Genomic DNA, 23,792 nt, shown 5'->3' on the forward strand with positions numbered 1-23,792 from the left:
ACTAGAGCATGCAAGTCCTCTCTTTCTACACAGTTTCCCTACCACATGATCTAGTGGTGTTATCCAGCTAGGAATGGCTGGTGGCCTGCTGTCACTTCTAGCTCTTTGGACCACATGAGCAGGCTCAGCCAATCAGGAATCTGGAACCAGTATCATGTGACCAGGGACAACCAACCCACCTCAAAATGAAAAATTATGCAAACGATCATGCCAAAACTTTGTCACTGTCCCAATATTTCATAGAGAAATTTTTTTTTAGTCAGTTTCAGAAATGTTTGCAGTTTCAAACAATTTTGTCAAATTCTTGTTACAAATCTTTTCATCTAGTTCTAATTAAAACATTTTTGGAATCATGGTAAGGATGCCATAATTAAGGGTGTAAGTCAGTTTCTCTTTGAAGACCCGTTTCTGATCAACTCTAGCTGTTGTAAAAGGATTATACAGAGCATGGTAGCTGATTTCAATTGCAGCCTCACAATGATTCCCAAGCCAATAATTACAGACTCCCACACCTGGGAGCAAATACCCAGTGAAGGAATTGGAGCCCCCTGTTATGTGCTTGTGTCAGAAAAAGCCTCCACACTCCAGGGGTGGCAGCTATGTAATGAAGCAACCAGAGCTTCTGAGTGGTCTTCAAGAATATTCCTTGGAACATGTTTCAGTAACACAGCCAGGTGGTAATAAATACAGAGATCAGCCATAGATCTTCTTCAGAGATGCAGTGCAGTTCCAGTGGATACAAGGCACTATCAGGCTGCTGCTGGTACCTGAGAATTAATGTGAGGTGTTATTTCCCAGAGGACCTCAGACTGTATTATTCTAGCAAAAGAAGTCTCTATAAATGACGAAGCTTCCACTCCAGCTCACGTTTCCCTCTGACAGAAAGCTTCATGTGTGTCTTGTTAGGGTTGTGGTGCAGCCACTTTCCTATCATCTGATTCTCTGTCTGAGGGAAACTATTGAAATTGTAGAATCTGGATTTGATGAACAGGAGATACAAAGCTGAGTATCTGATCACTGACATTGCAGCCCAAAACCTTTCTCCCCAAGTGTCTTATCAGTAACCCCCAGTGGCCTCAAATACACACTGAACAGGAAGGGTGAAGGAATGAAACCCACTGAGATCTTGTCAGGAGTCTTGGGAGGTGAACAGATATTCAGCACTGCTCTCTGAGATCTTTGAGGAAGGAAAGAACCTATTGAAGAGCCACTCCATCAGTCCATACAATCAGGATGTCAGAACGCCATGGTAACCTGGGAGAACACACAATGGTAACCTGTCATTACAGTCCTTAGGAAAGAAGGCATCCAGGTCCCAGTGTCAATAGCTGTGGCCAAGAGATTTCTTTTCCACCAGCAATGTGAACCTGTGGATGAGTAGTAGAATCTCCCAGAGCATTCTGGAATCTCATTGGGTCCATGAATGTCTGAGGGTAGAACATAACAGTAGGTCTGTCATCTCAACAGGGGCAAGGAAACACTCTGATCTCAAGTCTGAGGAGAAGATGATTGGTCCATGGCAATGTAATTTAACAAAATATTCCAGAAGATCCTAGCTCATATGTCCACTGGCATGAATTGGGGACTCCCGGGAGATAATCCTATGCCTTTCATAATGGCTGTACAGTTCCAAGTCATTAAGACTTAGAAGCATTTCTGTTCATAGATGCTGAAATCATTCATGACTAGATGTCTCAGTGACTGCTGATGCTAGGTTTGATGCACAGTTTGCTTAAGTAGGAAGTTCAATAAATAGCATGATGAGCTGTGACCTATAGAATTCCACTAGATCATGGGACACCCTCAAATCCAGCCACGAGAATGGACATCTGGGATCAGATGCTTAAAGTTCATGCATTTCCTCCTTCCCCGGTCTCCATGTGTAGAAGAGTACCTGGCAAGAGCAAACAGACCCAAGGCAGGGTTATTGGAATCATCCACGCAGGTCTCAAGTTAAACAAGACTGGCTACCTTCTCCATGGAAAGATAGTAGATGATATCTGTTTTGTCAGAGCCAGGTTGTGTGTTAAACAGCGTGAGCCGATGGGACTTCCATCATCCTACCATGCATTAGCCATCGTTTCAGGTCAAGGGATGGGTGAAAAGACTGTAGGTGCAGAGTAAACAAGACCTCTGAGGGCTGGTGATGGGGTAAACTTTAGAAAGCACACTGATTTACAGAGACACTGAACCTTATTTGGCTATCCAAATGCCTTTTGCAAGCAGTTTCTTTACAAATATGAAAGTGGGGGTTCCCTTATATGGTTTGTGGCAGGTTTTTTTAAACAGCCCTTGGCAGTGGATAGATATTTGGACACTGACTTTTCTCTGTTCTTTCCACACGCACTGATCTGTGCCTGCATGTTAGGGTGGCCTACATGTAGTGCTTGATTTGGGATACTTGAAGTTTTGTCTTGGTATCTTTCTGTTGCCCTGCTTCTCTGGAAGAAGTGAGAAAGTTGGGAAATCCTGAGTTTTGTAACCTCTAAGGAAAATTAGTAAGTTTAAGGACTTCTTTGGCGGATGTGAGGTCAACCTGAACTATCAGGAGATGTTTAAAAACCTTGCTGCAATCCTTTCCTCCTCAAACACTGGCTTTGCTGACATAAAAACACTGATAAATATAGCAGCTATTGTTTGCAAGTTACTGTAAAATAATACTACTTTAGTGTGACATCATGAGACTGTTCAGCCAGGGCTTCAGCCCCTAATACACATATGAGAACAGTTGTTCATTGCAGATGGGGAGAGAAGCTGGTTCCAGATATGATATCACAGCGTGAAATGTACAACATTGTAAATAGGATTTTCATAGGCACAGATAATAGGGTCCATCTGCTTTCTAAGATAAACTTTGGGAGTTTCTTGCTTAAGGGAAAGAGCTAGAGAAAAAGTCTTTTAATGCTATTTGATATAAACGTTCTGATGCTTGTGATAATTATATAATATACGTAAAGCTTTTATATTTTAAATGTCTTGACATTTTGCTACTTGGTATGCTCACACAAATTAGGCATTTGTGCACACCGCTAGTTAGGCACCTTACTTGCCGTGTATGCAAAACCTGATTTTTCATGTGCATGTTGGGGATATTTGCACGTGACTCTTTGAGAGTCTGGCCCGAACTATCCAAAGGGGTTGTTTTTGAGTGACGCAGGATGCTTTCTCATTTGCTTCTGCATTGCTGGTGAGATGCCGGGAACAGGAATTGACTGACATTGTAAAAGCTATTCTCCCTCTTGTGACTACTAATAACTGCCTCCTATCTCCAACTAGACGCCAGGTGGTCTGATGACTGACTGCCTCTCTGGAAAGAAGACCTTTGTGATTTTCCATCATTTAAATGGGTGCCATTCCTAATAGAGACTAAACACAGTGCACTAGATCTCATTTTGCCTATGCATGAAGAATTTTGATTTGCTCTCCAACGGTGTCCTCCGTGCTTACAGGACTTTGTTTTCTTGCCACTGTCCTGGGAGGTGCGTGCGATGTAACTAATCTCAATATTAACAGGACAGTAAAATAAGGCCTAAAATAAGACCATTTGCTGCAAAGTGCACAAATAAGATCTGAAGAATGAGGCATCCATTTGTCCTCATGCTGCTGGTGTTTTCAAACTACAAACAAACAAACAAAAAAAACACTTCACAAACTAGCAGATTTCTCCTCAAGCCAGCAAAATGTTGATGTGTGAAGAGGTTATTTTCCTATATTCAGAGCACTTCCCAGAATGCATTAAAATAATATGCTGCATCAAATTTATAAGGAAGGAATTCCAGCTCTGATTGCTAGACACAGATGGAATATGAGTAACTGAAGACATTCCAAATACAAGGATGAAAAAGGCTTTAAAATTTCAGATCTAAAGCAAAAAGAATTTATTAATGCAACTGTAGTTAATACTGTCTCATTTTATAAGAGTAAAAGTTAGTAAATGTTTTAATTAGTCATCTAAACTACAGTTCCCAGGATGCTCTTGGATTGAAATGTCAGTGTTCTGAAATAGCCAATAATCCCGTTCAAATTTTCTTTTTTACCTCTTAATCCTGGACAATGGGGAAGCAGAAAATGACTGTCCTCTCTAATTTAAAGTTTATTTGTTAATAACTATATCTACACCTGTTACTGATGTTGGATCTCAATTGTTTATTTTTGGAAAATACTTTCAATTCATCTTTTAAACTTTTCTTACTACAGAGTTATTACTATCCATTTCCGTGGACAGTCCAAGAGCGCAGCTGGAGTCCAATAAGGTTCTGGCCCTCAGTGCTGGAAGAAACCTTTCTCCTTTCTGCCCTATCCATCCCCAAGGCGGTCTCCCCAAAATATATGATATAACTTTTTAAAGCAAAACCAATCTCATCCCCCCCAAAAAACAGAGGAAAAAACATCATCATAATCTAAACCAGAGAGTGTTCTATTTGTTCTCTTTTCTGAACAAGCGTTGTGGCTGTTGAGAAGGAGGTGGGTGGTATGGAAGAAAGAGGGCCTGGTTTCTTGGCTGCTTAAAGAACAGTAGCAGCAGCGAAGAACTTTATAAGGAACTCATTGAACCATCATTTATGTGGTTTTGTTGGGGGATGTGTAACAGCAGATGGGAAAAGGCGGCACACTAGCGTATCTGCTATTGGAATGAGTAACATTTGATGCATCTATATTTAAAACCACTCCAAATGGGTTTGACCTTGGTTGCAGCACAAAACTGGAAAACGGGGAAATGCTGATTGTCTGACCTGAACTCACTGCTTGTTTACTTAACTCATAACACATTTTGCTTGAGGAGCATATACTGTTGAGTCAGTCTTCACCCCTGGCCTCTCTTCCTTTCCCAGTATTTTCGTAAATGAATTCCATTGGAGCTAAGCGTGCAGGCTATCAGAGTATTTGTCGTTCACCCTAAGCAGAATTTTTGTTTTTGTGCATTTATATTGCAGATTCCATGGTTTTACTACAACTTGCCCTGCTTTAGCAGGTAACTTAGATTTGGGCCAGGGTTCATCCTTTTCGGTGTTTATACAGTGCCTGGCACAATGGGGCCCTGGTCCGTGACTGACTCCTAAGCATTGCTGCAGTACAAACAATAAAGATTCTTGATGCAAACAAATACAAAGTAACCAAGTTTAGTGGAACGTTCCCATGTCATTTTGGAAAACCTTATGTAACTGAGAACTGTGAATTTTCACTACAATTGAGATATCCTGGGAATCTTAAAATTAGGAAAAATAGAAGAATGTAGTTCCAGTGCTCAATAAAAATTGATATCAATGTCTAATTCTGAAAAGCCTTTTTTTGGAGTACTCTGGTTTGTGGTGTAATGTGTGACAGAATCTGAGACCCTGACTTCTAGCTGTTTGGCAGGTGGAGAGTGGAGGAAGGGGTTGCATCTGGGTGGATGTATATACTTAGTTTTGGATTGAAATGGTTCCAACACACAGGTACTAATCTCAAAATTTAAGATTTGCAATGGAAATTCAGATATATCTATCATGTTTCAAAGTAAATATGTTATTCGTAGTCATCCAGTTTAACTAATACTACATTAAACTAATGTTCTAGACGTAATCTTGATTTTTTTTTTTTATTAAGGGACCCTTGAGAATAAATCCTAAGAAATACCATGAAGCCTTCATTCCATCTCCAGTAAGTATAATTTATAATTCTCTGACAGGTTTCAGAGTAGCAGCCGTGTTAGTCAGTATTCGCAAAAAGAAAAGGAGTACTTGTGGCACCTTAGAGACTAAGAAATTTATTAGAGCATAAGCTTTCGTGAGCTACAGCTCACTTCATCGGATGCATTTGGTGGAAAAAAAACCACCAAATGCATCTGATGAAGTGAGCTGTAGCTCACAAAAGCTTATGCTCTAATAAATTTGTTAGTCTCTAAGGTGCCACAAGTACTCCTTTTCTTTTTATAATTCTCTGTAGTTCTTAAATGAATGTGTATGAAGATAGTAGTTGTACTGGGTACGAAATGTCACTCTGATTTGTGTAACAAAATGTACCAGTTAGGATACATTAAAATAAACATTAAGATATATACATGTGTGAAAAAACTGTTTTTAACACTGCAAAGTGCTACTTAATGTCTCTGAACTTCTGATGAAAATGGGGACACTTGTTTCTAATCCAAAGACATCTGCTGAGCCCAGGTTTGAGGACCACTAGTTAGTGTAATTGTAAACCCTTGGTCTATGGCTACAGAGGATTTATAGATTTTTCCACTGACCTAAATTAATCTTTCCTGAACAAATATGATCTCCATTTTCGATCTGCTGCATGAGCTAATTTATAAAGTTGGTTCCTTCTAATGTACCCTCTTTTGCGCAAGCTGTGTATAGCAGTGGGGTTCAAGCTTTTTTCATTTGTGGACCCCTAAAAATTTTTAAATAGAACCCTTTGGAAATCTTAGACATGGTCTGCGGATCCCCAGGGGTCTGGGGAACCAACGGTTGTAAACCACTGTTCTATGGTAATGGCAACTTTTCACTGACCCCTTAGACATAATCTGTGGACGCATGGGGTTCGTGGATCACAGGTTGAAAATCACTGGTGTATAGCTTGGCTTGAGGTTCACTGCTATCTCATGGGGCCATTTCTTTATATCGGTTATTCATTCAATGGAAGGACTCTTGTGATTTGAAGGGCCTCCTTTAGGCAAGGTTACCTTTCTGCTGGTGTAGTTGAGGACAGTTGTTTTGTAGTGACTTGATCAAAGTTTTGCTCCTAATGTGACAGTGTGTTTCGTATTGAAATTAGGTTTTGTTTTGAGGTAGAGGAGAAAAACGGCCTCGCTCAGACACTGAGTTGTTGGTTGTGTTTAATATCGCTCCTACTTTTGGGGCATAATTCTTTTGGAGTCAGGATTGAAAGTCCAGAGATTTGTGTTAGCTTCTGTGGTCGGTCAGTCATAGAAAATGATCTTTAAGCCTCTTTCCATAGAGAAAGACTTGTATTATTTGTGCTGGTGCAAAGGGAAAGATTCTTGAGAGTCACTGGGGAGGAAACTCATAATAGCAGTCTCCAGTGCTTCCTGAAACTGGCACTGACAGTCCTGGTGTGAAAATGGGAAATGCTCTGTACCCCTCTCTGCTTGCTCTCTTGACAGTGCACAGTCAACCTGTGGAACTCCTTGCCTGAGGAGGTTGTGAAGGCTAGGACTATAACATGGTTTAAAAGAGAAGTCGATAAATTCATGGAGGCTAAGTCCATTAATGGCTATTAGCCAGGATGGGCAAGGAATGGTGTCCCCTAGCCTCTGTTTGTCAGAGGGTGGAGATGGATGGCAGGACAGAGATGACTTGATCATCACCTGTTAGGTTCACTCCCTATGGGGCACCTGGCATTGGCCACTGTCGGTAGACAGGATACTGGGCAAGATGGACCTTTGGTCTGACCCAGTATGGCCGTTCTTATGTTCTTATGAATGAGGTAAGTGTAGACTGTTAAACCTATCCTATTAAACCACAAACACTAGCTAAACATTAAGTCCAACTGTGTACACAAGCAAAGAGCTCTATCCTTACTCCCTCGAGTGCTTAGCTATTACTGCATGATGAAGCAGATCACTCACAGTTTTGTGTTCTGGAATACATAGGCACTGGGATGTTAGTTAAGGGTTACATTTCTGCCATCACTCTCTTTTCTTCCTGGGTTAAATCATGCAAACTGCACCGTTGCCCAGTGGTAGGAAGAGTCAGCCCCTGGAGGATGATATATCTGGACCAGGTAGAAGTAGTCATTGTAAGGGGAGGGTTACATTTGGGGAGCTCACCATTAGCATAACCCTCCATCAAGTATAGAAGAATGGCTTTCAGTCTTAGCATCCTGCTAGATTCCCCATTGTTGCCAGATACTGAAATAGCTATAGCTACAGCTGTGAAAAGTCTTCATCTCTCTCTGCAACTAGTCTGGGCATTGCACCCCATTCTGTCAGATCGGACTTGGCTACAGTGACCCCTTGCATTTGTCACCTCTGGGCTTTATTATACCAGCCTTATGCTTATTTTGGTTCAAGTACAGCAGCAGGTCACTTGAATGTCACAAGTTCCTAGGAGCATGTTGGTCCAGACTGCTGCTCTGTACGCTGGCTTACTGTTGAATGGCGAGTCAAGGTAAAAGCTTGATCATCAAAGCCTTACATGGGATGGACCCAAGCTATTAGAACACTGCCTCCCATGCTGCAATCTTGACTGCTTTCAGTATCTGTGATCTTTTGAACGGTGCAATTGTCATCTTGGAGAGTGAGACACTTGAACATGAGAGACGGAGCTTTCTTGGCAGCTGGCCCATGACTGTAGAACTTGTTTCCGGAAGAGATTAGAATGACCACAAATCTCCCTGCTGTCAAACAGACATGTAAAAGGCTGCTACTGTTGTTCGGTGAAGGCCATATAGTAATAAAACATCTTGTCAAATGGGAGATGAGTGCAGAGAATCCGATCCTCTTACAAGCTGTAATGTGCTCTGATGCTATTGCAACGAATACTTCGGTAGAAGTGTAGGCCTTGCAAGTTACCCCAGTACTGTGTTGCCATTCAAGCCCATTGTAATTACATTAGTAATGCAAAAAGGTGATTGTTTGGAGTGTGAGGAATTGGTGTGGGGGGAAGGAAACAAAAAATGGGAAATCCCAGATACTTGGGAGTGTGTGAGTTAACTCTATAGACCTCAGTTCTGAAGCACTAAGTAAACAAATGTTGCATTTTTATGACATGTTACTTTAAAAAGCTTTATGGTAGTGTTGGCCAGTTTTTAATTACCGCTGCTCTAGCAGGCATTGAAATAACTGGTGTTAAAAATCTGTATATAGGAATAAATTGTTTAAAATGAGAGCTATTGGCTGCAAATCAAAAAAAGAAAATCCCTTCTTGCTTAGTCTAGCAGCATAGTTTCAATGGGCTGGCGTAGCACTTCCAGAGCTGCTGTTGGCAGATGGAGAAACTACTTTTAATTTTTTTTTTGCAAAAAAATATATGGCGCAAACAAATTAACCCACATCCAAACTTCCTTCTGCCCTGGAACGAGCCAGCATTACAGTGGAATTGTACAGCTAGGTTAAAAAAAGGGCATTTTTCTTAAAACGAGTCTTTGAATTTTCCTTTTTATATGTGTGGTGGATCTCGCTCAGGGGCGGGGTGGGGGTGGGAGAAGAGATGTAGGGCCATGTGCAAAAATCTGGCCTTTTGAAAAGAAAAGCTTCCAATTTGAATTATGTTGGTCCAACAGGCTTTGCAATTTTTCTGCATCTTGTCATGGGAGGCAGCTTTGACGCAGCTGTTGAGCTGCTGCTGCTTTTCTTTCTAAGAGTAATTTGCTCGGTTGGAGGATGGCCTCAGTTTCACATGACAGCAGTGTTCTACCTCTGTTATTTTGCTATCTAGGCAGAACAGAATACTTATGTGATGTTAACCTGAAAAATCTGAGGCCTTATTAGATATGCTTACTGTTTTTCCTGAAGACTGCATATAATGGTAATGCTGCAGATTAGCTCTTATCAGGTACTAAAGAGTTGTGAGCATGTATTTGAGGAACTGCAATAAAACCCCAGTGTGTTTTAAGATTTTAGTTCCCTTAAGGTTGGCTTTTTGTTATGTTCTTGAAAAAAAAGTTATCACCTAAAGAAACCCACAGTCATCTTATGCCTTAAAGCTAAGAAAAGGGGATAAGGCTCCACAATAGGAGAACATGTCTTAATACAAAATGCTTATAGGGTTTTTCAGGTTCGTGGTGTTCTGCAACCTGCCACACGCAATTGTCAGCTTGCCGAAGTACAAGGGAGTGAAAATGAAAGCAGTAGATTAATTTGACCAAAAGAGGTGTGAAAATGAAACCTCCACTCCCTAAAAAACCTACAAACCTCTGCGATTAAACCTGATCTTCCTTGTCCCCAGGTGTCCCCCTCCCAAACCAAATCTAGATTGTGAGCTGAGTGTCAAGTGTGTTCTGGGAAGCTAACCCTGCTGTGTGGAGTAGCTGCGACTGGTATATGGGGTGGGGCTACAGAAACCAAGGTCATCTCTTTTAAAAGGTGGGGTTCTGGACGGCAGGGGGCAGAACAGACTGCGATTGGTTGCAGTTACGACAGACTTGTTGCTGTGTTATGTAACGTTTAAATATGTATCTCCATCTCCCCAGGGTGTGTGCGCTGTTGTTTTTTGTCGCTAGAGTATTTTTAAACTTCTGCAGTAAATATAGCTTAGTATTTTGTGCTTGATATTTCATATTTTTTCCCCTTTCCATAGGATGGGATTCGTGATATCTTTATTGATGGAGTGGTTGCTCGCAACAGAGCCCTAAATGGTGACATTGTGGTGGTGAAACTGTTTCCCAAGGAGCAATGGAAGGTCAGTCCCATGTTCATTTCTATGGCTTGCACAGAAAGAGCCGATTGTAATAATCTCCACTGATCTTATTCATGTATGGTGTATACTAATAGAGAATTGTCCACAAATCTCGTAGCTAAATTGTGACTAATATTTTAGTAGATTAAAAGTTTTTCATTTAAAAGGTATACCTAAAACACTAGGCCACACCCCTTTGGTGTGAAGGCCCTATCTGCTACTACCTCAGGAGGTTTGTATTTTGCCCACCACCCTAAGCCAGAATATGCATGGGACGGATGGCTTTTTTAGTTGGCTTCATGTTTATGGCATTGAATGGTTTTGATTGTCTGTTTGAGTGCAGTTGACAGTGTGTGTATATTTAAAGCATACTGTTTGCAATTCTTAATTAACCGATAGCACCCAGAAGTTTGTGGGGCCTGAGACCTGGAGTACTGCCTTGTCCCAACTCCGAATCTCATGACCATTCAGGTCTTGCACAAATGAAAAACATGTGAAATAACTTGAACAATGTAAGCATATTTATCCCTTCTGTCTCCATCTCCTGTAGAATTTCACTCCTTTTAAGAGTATTTTTTTTTTCTTCCACCCATCAGCGCCGAGGATGTCATATCAAATGGCTGGATTATTTTATTTGTTGCTAGTAAATCTGTTGGCAGCTTTGCACAGGGAAATCCTTACTGCAGGTTTCCATTTGTTGGGAGACTAAGGTGAAGCTAGCACGTGTGGCTATGTGCTTAAGTCTGAACACGACAGAAGTGCTGCAAATTCTTCTCCAGACCTAAATATCTGGATTTTGAATTCCTTTCAGGGATGTGAAGAATGCATTGTCTCTTTAATTGATGAGTCCTAGCTAGGACAAAAGTAATAACCCTGCCTGTTCAGTGAGGTGAAGGTCCTGTCAGGTTAGTGCTCCTGGCTTGCTCTTTAGCCACCTTCGTTCCCAGTGTTTGTTTGAAGCAGACTTGTGGGGGAAAGATTTAGATTTCCATTTACCAGACCTTCCATTGGCTATTTGCTGAACCTGTTCCCTCTTGCAGAGGGAGAATGAATGCATGGAACATTTAAGTCTTCTTTCGAGATCATTGTAAAAGGACTCTGAACAAAAGACTCGTGTGCTTATTGCACAATGTATTGGTGAAATTACATTACACAAAGGGTTATTATACTGCCATAGTATTAAATAGGAACCAACATGCTGCAAATATACTCCTGTGCCTATATAAATGTGGAAGAGGTGTTTGCTCTTATGGATGACTTAACTCCTTTGAAAATTAAACAATTATTAGGGTGAGGCAAGCTTTATTCAGAAGCCATTTAAAAGAGAGAAAAGCTGCGTTCAGCAGAGCCATGTTCACTCCTGTAGTGGTTGGATCACTAAATGCATGTAAACCTGTTAGCAAGTTTAAAGAAGAAAAATTCTTCCCACTGCAGGCAAAATACTGAAAGTGGTAAAAGTGGCAAGAAGTGCGGGTCAGACTGCAAGCAGATAACCCAGAAGGCTTTAGATCTTCATAGTACAAGAGTCTGACTCTTCCACAGTGAATTCAACATTGCTAAATTAAGTACTCAGAACTTACAGGAGTGTGTTAAGCCATGCAGGTGATGCACTAGGAGTGAATTTACCTCAAAACATACTTGTGGCATGGGGCCCCCAATGACAAGGGCCCCAAAACATAGGCGTGGGAACTAGGGGTGCAGGGAGTGCTGCAGCACCCCCAGGTTTTATGCGGGACTCCGCTGCCGTCCTGCACCACTTATGTTAAAACATACTGTTAGGAGCACAGAACTGCCCAGGCTCCTGGGAGACAGGGAGGTGTCAGAGCCAGGCCATGGGAGCTGCAGCGTGACTGCGGTGGCGAAGGGGGAATCGCAGCTGCCTGCGTTGCAAGGACCCAGCAGCCAGGGGAGGCGAGGAGAGATGAGCGCGCGGAAGCAGCGGGGTGCTCAAGTGGTCGCCGATGGAGCTGTGCCCCCCGTCTTCCCCTCGCCGTCTTCAGGTGGGTGTTCAGCCCATGCAGGTCTCTGCCTGCTTCTCCGGGCCAGCTAGTGGGGTGGCAGCGGAGCCCACAGAGTCCTGGGCATGGGGCGGGAGCTGGGACCCTGGGTGCCCCAGAGGCAGCGCACATGTGGAGCCTCCATGGGGCTGGAGAAGGAGACAGGAGACACCAAGATCTTCATGGCTGAGGACAGCTTCAGGCGCCACGGCGGCCCCGCTCTGGCCGGCCTGGAGAAGCGGCCAGAAACCCACGTGGGCTGAACACCCACCTGAAGATGAGGGCTGGGAGCACAGCTCCGTTGGTGGCCACCTGAGCACCCCGCTGCCTCCATGCGCTGATCTCTGCTCGCCTCCCCTGGCTGCTGGGTCCTTGGAAAGCAGGAGGCTGCCATCCCCCTTAACCCCCGCGGTTGCGCTGCAGCCCCCATGGCCGGGCTCAGGCCTGGGCCCCTTCCTGTCTCCCCAGGAACCCAGGCAGTTCTGTGCTCCTAACAATATGTTTTAACATAAGTGGTGTGGGGCGGCAACAGAGCTCCTCATAAAATGTGGGGTGCTGCAGCACCTCCTGCACCTAGGGCTGCCGATGGGGATGGGGGAAGGGGCAAATGCCCTGGAGCCTGGAGATTTAAAAGGGCCAGGGCTCCCGGCAGTGGCTGGAACCCTGGGCCCTTTAAATTGCCGCTGTAGCCACAGGTGGCATGGCCTGGGCAGCGCTGAAGGGCTGGCTGTGGGAGGCTAGCCCACAGCTGGTCCCCCACCTTGCCCAGGGGCCCGGCAATTCTGTTGGCAGCCCTGCCCGCACCCATATTTCCCATGCCTGTGGTCCCAGTTGCTGCCCCACGGCCCATGCCCTGGTCTTGAATCGCGTCTGGGATGGACAGGAGTCTGGCTTTCTTTTTCTTGGCTAGGTCCCAAGGGAAGGGCCCTGAAAATGAAGCTGTGCACAGGGCCCCACTAACTCTAAATCCGCCCCTGTGCTGCACTATGTCCCGGTCTGTTTCTTGCCATCAGCAGCTTAGTCACTGGGGGCATCCCAGCTCCCCAGTTTCTTGGAGTTTGTTGCTATGAAAATTTGTTTGCATTAGTTTTTTGGGAACGGTGCCACAGGATTGTGTTGGGATTTATTACGATTAATTTTGCCAAGTAATTATAAACTTGACTTGTTATTGTCCTTTGTGATCGAAGATGACGCTGACGCCAGTTTTATCTCTTGTGTGTACAGTTAAGGCTAAAAAGCCCGATGTGCGAGTGGCAGTCCTTTCTTCATGAAGTACACAGGTAGCTCGATGTGGAGGAAGGGGTTAAAGTCTGTGTCTGCTGAGTATGCTGCTATTTACGACTCAACCTCTGTACGTTAAGATCTATACTGCGGTTAATCTTGAACCGGGTAACCCCATTATTGCCTACTGCTTTCCAGTTAATCGTGAACTTAGTAACCCCATTATTGCTGGCTGCTTGCCAGCTTGACCTACCTCTTGCTGACGACTCCCAGCTACCAGCGTCAACGTTGCAGTGTTTTGAGTTATGTATTGGTGTGGCCTTGAAGTGTTTCTTCTGGCCGCCTTGTATGCAGTTATCCACTTTCAGTTCACCACACAGCAACTGCCTTGGCATTCTGGTGTCGTTCATCCTTAACAATTGACCAGCCCAGCATAACTGTGATGTGATAAGCCTGACTTCAAGCCCTGTAGAGTGACTGCATTCCAGAACCTCATTGGTAACTTTATCCTGCCATGTGATGCAGATTATGGCACACAGATGTCACAAGTGGAACTTATCTAGAAGCTTAATGTGATGCCTGTAGCATGTCCAGGTCTTTCACCCATTCAGCAAGTTGAAGAGCACAATTATTTTACAGACTTGGTTTCAAGCTTAATACTGTGTTTCTGCCAGACTCTGCCTGATAGTCTGCCAAACGATGAACTAGCTTTGTTGATACGACTTGTCAACTCCTTGTGTACAGTGACATCATTCCACAATATACTACTAAGATAGCAGACATCTGTAGCATCATTTCGCTGTGTGTTTCTGATGGTGACTTTTACTTTTATGTAGGGTTTTCCTGGCATAGGTTAATACATGACCTTTGTCTTTTTTCAGGTTGATTGTCAGCCCATACCTTTCTGCAAATCTGTCTGTAATTGATTTTATATCTTTCAGAATATGTGCCCCTAAAGCATACCTCAGTTTATGAACAATTGCCTCAAAGACGTTCATGGATGATCGCAGCCTGTTCAGATTAAATAATTTTCCAGAGGATCGAAAAAATCCTGGTACTGGCATTCAGGTCTCTTGTAGCTACATTGAGCATTTTTGCATAGAAGAGATTAAACAAGAGTGGACCAATTATTCAGCCCTGCTTAATACCATTAGTAATAGGAAATGGGTCAAACCGAACATCTTCTATGCAGATTCGTCCAATCATTCCATCGTGAAATAGCCTCAGAATGTTGGTGAATTTTTCTGGACAACCAAACTTACATAATAATTGCCAAAGCCCAGGTCTGCTGACTGTGTCAAATGTTTTATCCAGGCCAATAAGGATGGTGTAAATGTCCTGTTGCTGTTCTCTGCATTTCTGCTGCATCTGACAGACCTTTTGCATGTTAATGGTTTTTATTTTTTACTACTTCCAACTCACTTGTGTGCTTGACTGTTTGAAGACTTGTTTTGTTGATATCCTTTATATCACAAGGGATTTGGTTGTTAGTACAGCAATCTGATATGTTTGTGCCTTCTGCATTCCAAAAAAGCCTGGACGCAGTCCTGGGAGAGAGAACTTCCTTTTCCCAAAGCAGGTGGTTCCCTACCTCAGATTTCCCATCTTAATGATGATCCTCTGTGCTGGGTCCTACTATACTGCCACATCCTAAATGCTAGGTTTGGAGCACTCAGAACTCCAGTGCAGGTTAGGGGGAATAAATGAATTGCGGGGGTGTGTGGGATATAGCTTGCATAACAAAGGGTTTTGGTCTTGTAAATTAGTATATTTGCCTGAAGAGCTGACAATGTTAATGGCTTGGGTCTTCAACCTTGAAACTGTGTTGAGAGCAGAGCCCCAAATAGTTGTGATGTGATAGCGTGAGAATGAGTCGTCATGGTGAAAACATAATAGAGTAGTGTCGGAGTAAGGAGCTGGGATTCTAAAGATGTGTGACCATGCTTTATGAAATAGCTCCTTGGCAGTTTGGAAGGAAATAATTCTTTTCTTCTTTCCCCATCTCTCCACTTTCTGGCTGCATGGTGGGAATGGGGAGATTCTGGGGGCTTGGATTCTTCAAATTCCTTCCCACCCAAAATACACGTACACGTTGGGTAGCATTTGGTGAGCTGCTCACTCTGCCTGGTCTTAAGCAGACTGAGAGTTTTGGACACATTTATATCCTCTGTGAGAGCTTTGTATGGTCCTAGAGCTACTTCCGGCTCTGTCTTCACCATGTGAGTTCCTACTCTCAGGGGCAGCCTCCTTCCTTTCCTGATCTTGTATATTTTTTCTTATTATCAGTTGTGCTCTAAAGTCAACAAGTTTGACCTGGCACCACTAAAATGGGAAATTGACCTTAGGCCAGGAAGATTATTAGCTTACATTTCTGAAGAGTGCAACCTATGGCCTTCTGCCAAAACAGAGCTAAGGGAGTTGCAGTGTCTGTGTCGATGCTATATTTCAGAGGTTCTTCACACATCCTTTTGCCTAGTGCCTTCGAGTATAGTATAACTAAGGAACTATGGGTTTCAAAGTAGCAGCCGTGTTAGTCTGTATCCGCAAAAAGAAAAGGAGTAATTGTGGCACCTTAGAGACTAACAAATTTATATGAGCGTAAGCTTTCGTGAACTACAGCTCACTTCATCGGATGCATTCCTTAAGGAACTATGGTAACTTTCAAATGATTGGGCTCTTAAAAAGAAAGTAATTTGACTCACAGACCATATTTCTTCAGATACTTAATGTATAACCATGCTTACATCCATCCTCAGAATTCAAATTCTGTATAATTATACAGCTTGTAGTAGAATAACCTGAATGGTGCAAAATGTTCATGTAATTATTATAGAAATATTTTTCTAATCCATTGAGAAGAGGAAAGCAGGGTAATAGTATAAGAAGGGACACACTTCATTTAATCTTCCCTTGCACCCTGCTCTTCCACCTCATCCTTAATTGTTGTGTAGTATTTCCACTTCATCCTCTGTCATTTTATAGTATTTGTTTAATTCAGGCTTACATGTTGCTTTTTCATGGGAGACTTATTTTGTTGGTAGAAAATAACACATTAATCACTTGTTATTATTTGGGGCTTGAGTTCTTGGCCCAATTCATAGTGCTTACAGAATAGTAGCTTATCATGTAGAGTGTTGCATGACAACTCCGCCGTGAATTGCTCTCTCTATTGTTGTATGCTGTGCAGTAGTAGCTGTGTCAGTCCCAGGATATTAGCGAGAGAAGGTTGGTGAGGTAATAAAAGATATTACCTCACTCGTCTGTCTGTATCGGTAACATTTTAGGGCCTTACAGTAGAACACCAGAGTTACGACGTGACCAGTCAACCACACGCCTCATTTGGAACTGGAAGTACACAATCAGGCAGCAGCAGAGACAAAAACCAAAAGTCAATACAATACTGTGTTCAATGTAAAATACTACAAAAATAAAGGGAAAGCAGGATTTTTCATCTGCATAGTAAAGTTTCAAAGCTGTGTTCAGTTGTAAATGTTTGAAAGAACAACCATGATTTTTTCAGTGTTACAAACATTTCAGGTTTCAGAGTAGCAGCCGTGTTAGTCTGTATTCGCAAAAAAGAAAAGGAGTACTTGTGGCACCTTAGAGACTAACAAATTTATTTACCCCATTATGCTCAGTCAGGAGTGCTGGGAGGGATAGATTTTATGTATGCATATCATTGGCTACCGTATGTAGGAGATATCCGAGTGTGCTCAGCACAAAGGCATTTAAAACAAACAAACAGCCCAAGCAGTATTGAAATTCAGCAAGCCTTTCAAAATGAGACCCATTTACCACGATCATTACCTCTCATGGAGGACTGGAGAGGGGGTGGTCCAATATTTCCTGCACTATTATGAGTCTGTCCTAGTGGTCTTATAGAAAGAGCTCCATGGACCAAAGGTTGAGAATGACTGCTTTGTGGGTAGCGTGGGGCTGTTTGTCGGACAGGAGGGGAGGTATTCCAGCATTCTGGCACTGAAGTAGCCCAAGCACTAAAAACTGTAGCCCTTTCTAGCCTAGGAAACTCTGTACTCTTCAAGGAACTCTGAGAGGTAAGATGTAATATAAGGCTGTGGGTAGTCTTAGATGGATGAAGTCAGGATCTGCTCCTTTTAGGGCCACATGTCCGAGGTAAACACTTTAAACTCTAGTAGATGTTGACAAAAATTCACTTTGCCCAACAGTGACTATTGTTGACATATTTGGCAACATCTAAAGGGAAGGAAAAATTAAATTCAAGCAGACGTCAAGAAGCATTGTCATGCACAGTATAAACATAATGGTATATCCTGGACAGCTACCACACACAGCTATTGACGTAAACATATGTAGTGTTAGTCAAACCTCTAGATGGGATTGTTAACTTTGGACATGCTTTAGCAAATTCATCCAAATCAAGATTTTCTTTTGTTAGCTGATAATGTTTTAGGAATAACAGTATCACATGGCTATCAGAATAATGCTGTTTTGAGAATGGGAGTGTAGTGATCACTGAAGTTCTTTGGAGCTCTTCCTTATTATGGAATGAGTTTAGGAGAGGCCAGAGCTAAAGAAATGGATGATTGTGCATCTTAAAAATAACCTAAAATAACTCATGCTGCCAAAGTATAGAGTAAAAAGCCTAAGAAGCCAGGAAGATATCCATATGATTAGAGTTATAACTATAAAAGGTTGATGGAGGCTACAGAGACAGTCCAATTTATTATTGCTGTGGGCTGCACTTAAATTTTTACATATGCTGCGTATTTAGTGGTAATAGCTGGAGGGATATTTACCTGGGGTAAATAAAAGCTGTTTTTCATAGAAGGAAATGTTGCGTTAACTTTCCTCTTCCCTCAGTTATTGTTTTTAGAGATGTTTTTTAATAAAAGGTAGTTGGAAGTGAATGAGCCAAAGTCTTCATGTAATAAGTCACAACAGGGAATGCCTACCATGCTTCGGAGACATGTACTGATGGTGCACATTAATAGGCTTTGTGTCTGATTGCTGTGATCTTGCCCCTTGAAGTAGATATCGCAACTGTTCCCTCTAGATATTTAAAAAGGGGAGAAGCAGAAATATCCCTTCTTTGGATGTAGAGCAGTTTGATGTTCCCGATGAAGATTTTCAGTAGAATGATCGCTGTTGTGTATTTATCTACCTTTAGAGCATCTCTCCTGGAAAAACCAAGGGTATCCCAGTTTCTCTTGTGTGACCTCTGCTCAGTGGTGCAAGTATGGTGGTACGGTCTGGCACGCCATACCAGTAAGATATTTATAGCTGGTGTGGCATACCAGAAAGAGAGGAAGAGCCCATCCCCAGCTCTTCCACACAGCTGCGTCTCCTGAGTCCTTCTGCCTGGGGTCTGTACAGCAGCTCCACCAGAGGACAGGGCTGGGGGGGGAGGTACAGCAGCTGCGCCAGAGGAGCTGCCGGCATGGGGCTGCCCAGCGGCCCTACGTTCTGCCCCTTTCCCCACTGTGGTTCCCGGGAGAGCCCTGCGATTTGGAGCTATCCCGGGAACTTCAGCAAGAAAAGGAACAGAACATGGGGCTGCCGGGTGGCTCCATGCCGGCTGTATCACCCCCAACCTGGCCCCCAGCCCTTCCACACAGCTGCATCTCCTGAGTCCTCCTGCCTGGGGTCTGTACAGCAGAAGTCTCCAGCTCAGGAGGAGGAGAGGGCCCTCCCCCAACCCATAATGTGGGATGGATGAGGATTATGGGGGGAGGGGATGGGGGCACGGCAGGGAGGAGTCACATGGGGAGGTCATGTGCTTCTCTTCCCCTCCCCCATCCCTCCCATGAGTGCAGTGTACTGGCAATAAATGATTTCTACTTGCACCCCTGCCTCTGCTTGTTAGGATATAGATATTCAGGCCTGTCTGTAAAGGCCTAGACTCTAAGAATTTAGGTGTATTCTTATCACTTGGCTACTTATAGAGGTATAAAAGAAAGAATCAAAATCACTGTCTGATGGTTTAAGAGCCTTCTCTTGCTGAGACAGTCTGAGGCCCTGTTCTTAGGCTGAGGCCTTTGGCTAAGCAACAGAGGCAGCCATAAACTGGGAAGCGACCGGTCACCTCCTCACATCCCAACCTAGTCACATTGAAATCAGGTGCTATTGGGCTGTTAGGATACAATCCTGTCCTGATAGTGCCTATCGCCTCCTGAGAAAGGGAAGTGCCTAGAAGATGTAAAAGGAAACTTAGTTTGACAGCATCCTGTCTGGCAAGAACTCACTTATCAATAGCTGGGATGTGAAATCCTCATTTCTGTGTTGTTCTATCACTGTAGTCCCCATATCCCTATTGTTTGACTGTATAATCTCTGTCTGGTTCTGTGATTGTTTCTGTCTGCTGTACAATTAATTTTGCTGGGTGTAAACTAATTAAGGTGGTGGGATATAATTGGTTAAATAATCATGTTACAATATGTTAGGATTGGTTAGTTAAATTTCAGTAAAATGATTGGAATCATGTCCTGCTAAGGGCAGGAATGGGAACAGGGCCACCGGTAAGGCTTTGTGGTATCAGAGCTGGGAAGGAGGACACTAAGGAAGGAAATTGGAATCATGTTTGCTGGAAGCTCACCCCAGTAAACATCAAATTGTTTGCACCTTTGGACTTTGGGTATTGTTGCTCTCTGTTCATGCGAGAAGGACCAGGGAAGTAAGAGGGTGAAGGAATAAGCCCCCCAACATTGCTGAACGAAAGGCAATAAAGATTTGGAGTTTCAGAAAAATTTGGTATCCCTTTAAGTCCTCCATCCTTCTGTGTCGGGGAAAAATGATTTTCGAACTCCTTCCAAAATGTTTGGGTTGTAAGGGAATAAACCACCTCTTTTTATTCATACAAAAGGGTAATAAACTCTATCATGCATTCTTACAACTACAATACCCACCTGCTGAAGTGAAGAAACAGATTGACAGAGCCAGAAGAGTACCCAGAAGTCACCTACTACAGGACAGGCCCAACAAAGAAAATAACAGAACACCACTAGCCATCAACTTCAGCCCCCAACTAAAACCTCTCCAACGCATCATCAAGGATCTACAACCTATCCTGAAGGATGACCCATCACTCTCACAGATCTTGGGAGACAGGCCAGTCCTTGCTTACAGACAGCCCCCCAGCCCCCAACTAAAACCTCTCCAACGCATCATCAAGGATCTACAACCTATCCTGAAGGACGACCCATCACTCTCACAGATCTTGGGAGACAGGCCAGTCCTTGCTTAAAGACAGCCCCCCAACCTGAAGCAAATACTCACCAGCAACCACACACCACACAACAGAACCACTAACCCAGGAACCTATCCTTGCAACAAATCCCGTTGCCAACTATGTCCACATATCTATTCAGGGGACACCATCATCGGGCCTAATCACATCAGCCACACTATCAGAGGCTCGTTCACCTGCGCAACTACCAATGTGATATATGCCATCATGTTCCAGCAATGCCCCTCTGCCAGATACATTGGTCAAACTGGACAGTCTCTACGTAAAAGAATAAATGGACACAAAATCAGACGTCAAGAATTATAACATTCAAAAACCAGTCGGAGAACACTTCAGTCTCTCCGGTCACACGACTACAGACCTGAGAGTGGCTATCCTTCAATAAAAAAAACTTCAAAAACAGACTCCAACGAGAGACTGCTGAATTGGAATTAATTTGCAAACTGGATACGATTAACTTAGGCTTGAATAGAGACTGGGAGTGGATGAGTCATTACACAAAGTAAAACTATTTCCCCATGTTATTTCTCCTCCCACCCCACCCCCCACTGTTCCTCAGACGTTCTTGTTAACTGCTGGAAATGGCCCACCTTGATTGTCACCACAAAAGGTTTTCCTCCCCTCCTCCTTCCTGCTGGTAATAGCTCATCTTAAGTGATCACTCTCCTTACAGTGTGTATGATAAAACCCATTGTTTCATGTTCTCTGTGTGTGTATATAAATCTCCCCACTGTATTTTCCACCGAATGCATCCGATGAAGTGAGCTGTAGCTCACGAAAGTTTATGCTCAAAAAAATTTGTTAGTCTCGAAGGTGCCACAAGTCCTCCTTTTCTTTTTTGGAAACTGGTGTGAGTATTCATACAGAATACAAATATAAATCATCATTAGGTTAGCAACCAAACATTAATTAATCATTCAGCAAAAAGGGAAGTGGAATTTGTCTTCCCCAACAGTCCCAGGTGTTGAGGTGTTAAATCCACAGTCAGATAATGTTGTATAAGCCTCTGGTGATAGGTTTGCTCAGACTGAATTAAGTATCATTAGGCTTCAATGAATGTTGTTGGAAGAGCTTCATTTTGAGGGTTGAAAGGAATGGCTGATGGGAACAACTGATCTTACTTAGTATAAGAGCAAAGCCAGCATTTAATTAGTAATCTCCTATTACTGTTCGTTTTTTCTTGGTTACATGAATGAAGTCTAATATAACAAATTGTTCCCTTTGACAACTGACTTTCCTTTAAATGATTGTTTTAAAATCTCATCTTCCAAGTTTCTTGTAAACATGCACACATCACACTAGATTATTCTTAATCCAGTCTCTTATATAACCACTATCATTTTGGGCTTTTCTTAGTCCTTGGTTCCTGTGGAATTAGCATTTTCTTAGAATTGTTTCGTTTTTTGCCAGTTTGGAGGTGTAGCAGACTTATCTGATGTTATCACATGAGTGTTTGGAGTCTACGTCTTGTAGGAGAATCTCAGCATACCTGTCACAATCAAATAGTCTCTGGAGTTTCGCACACATTAAATTTTTATATATCCTTTTTTGGTATAATGTCCATTTTTTAAATGATCTTATTTACTTTTTAGACCCACATAAATAAATAAATGCAAATTGGTTTAAGTGCAAAGCATACTGATAAAAATCAGCTCATCTGGGCTGGGATTTGTACAGTAAATGTAGCATAAAGAAACACTGACATAGGTAAAAAGAAAAGGAGTACTTGTGGCACCTTAGAGACTAACAAATTTATTAGAGCATAAGCTTTCGTGAGCTACAGCTCACTTCATCTGTAGCTCACGAAAGCTTATGCTCTAATAAATTTGTTAGTCTCTAAGGTGCCACAAGTACTCCTTTTCTTTTTGCGAATACAGACTAACAAGGCTGCTACTCTGAAAACTGACATAGGTGTTTTTAAAGGAGAGTGTGCCCCTTAAATGTGGTTTGATTTTTGAGAGATTTAGAAGAAAAAAGTTGAGTATAACACTAAAAAGCTGCTTATGTTTTAAAATACCTACAGGAGGCTTTGTTAGGGTATTATTTTTAAAAAAGGGGGGAAAAGTCTTATGTATCAATCTCCATGATTGCTCTTGTGAACTGCTGGCTGAGAAATGGCTGAGAAACAAGAGGCTGACTACATGTGAACAATGCTGTTTACAGATTGACTGCTTCAGACTTTTCCCCTTTCCTTCCCTGAACTATATTAAAGGGAGTAAATCCAAGGGACTGGGGATCTAAAATAGAGGGAATCCTGTAACTAGAGAACTGCAGGATGTGGGGGTAGATGAGTGAAAAGAGGGGGGGGTCTTTGCAATAGTGCCTTCAAGGCAAGATGCACGACCTCATTTGTAACCAGAAAGTTCTTGTGTCTACAGTAGATGAAGGTGAGGTAAGATGGGGAAATGAATTCAACTATAGCTACCTATGGTGAATTTGTTTCTCTACTGCAGGGACTGGCAATCTTTGGCCTGCGGCCTGCCAAGGTAAGCCCCCTGGCATTCTGGGCCAGTTGTTTATCTGCTGCGTCCGCAGGTTCAGCTGATCACAGCTCCCACTGGCTGCGGTTTGCCGCTCTAGGCCAATGGGGGCTGTGGGAAGCAGCGGCCAGCACATCCCTCAGCCCACACCGCTTCCCGCAGCCCCCATTGGCTTGGAGCGGTGAACTGTGGCCAGTAGGAACTGTGATCGGCCGAACCTGCGGACGTGGCAGGTGAACAAACTGGCCCGGCCCGCCAGGGGGCTTACCCTTGTGGGCCGCGTGCCAAAGGTTGCCGATCCCTGCTCTATTACATTAGGTCTGGAAGCTATTAAAATGAAGGATTAAGATTAGAATAGGAATATCATTGGTAACAATGAGAAGGATAGGATAACCCCACCATCCCCACAACCAGCACAATGCTGCTTCTGTTTCTGTGCCCAAAAAAGGCTAAGGGAGTTGGGAGGCCCTTATTGCTCCTCTCAGTATCCCTACCTAGTCTGTTCCCATCTCTTATTCTTCATGGGATT

The 23,792-nt window shown here is 43.0% G+C and overlaps 1 protein-coding gene across 10 annotated transcripts in view; it reads left to right on the forward strand.

Annotated features, from left to right (window-relative positions):
* Positions 1-23,792, forward strand: part of DIS3L2 (DIS3 like 3'-5' exoribonuclease 2) — a 284,495-nt gene that overhangs the window by 32,909 nt on the left and 227,794 nt on the right. For all 10 annotated transcript variants that reach the window (XR_006274028.1, XM_043491795.1, XM_043491797.1 and 7 more), the window contains 2 exons: positions 5,587-5,640; positions 10,242-10,343. Coding sequence is in view for 9 of the 10 variants with exons in the window: in XM_043491795.1 (XP_043347730.1) it covers positions 5,587-5,640; positions 10,242-10,343 (156 nt within the window). In the remaining variant the exon portion in view is untranslated. The remainder of the gene's footprint in view (positions 1-5,586; positions 5,641-10,241; positions 10,344-23,792) is intronic.

This window comes from Dermochelys coriacea, chromosome 9 (genome assembly GCF_009764565.3).
Source record: "Dermochelys coriacea isolate rDerCor1 chromosome 9, rDerCor1.pri.v4, whole genome shotgun sequence".
Classification (NCBI taxonomy): Eukaryota; Metazoa; Chordata; order Testudines; family Dermochelyidae; genus Dermochelys; species Dermochelys coriacea.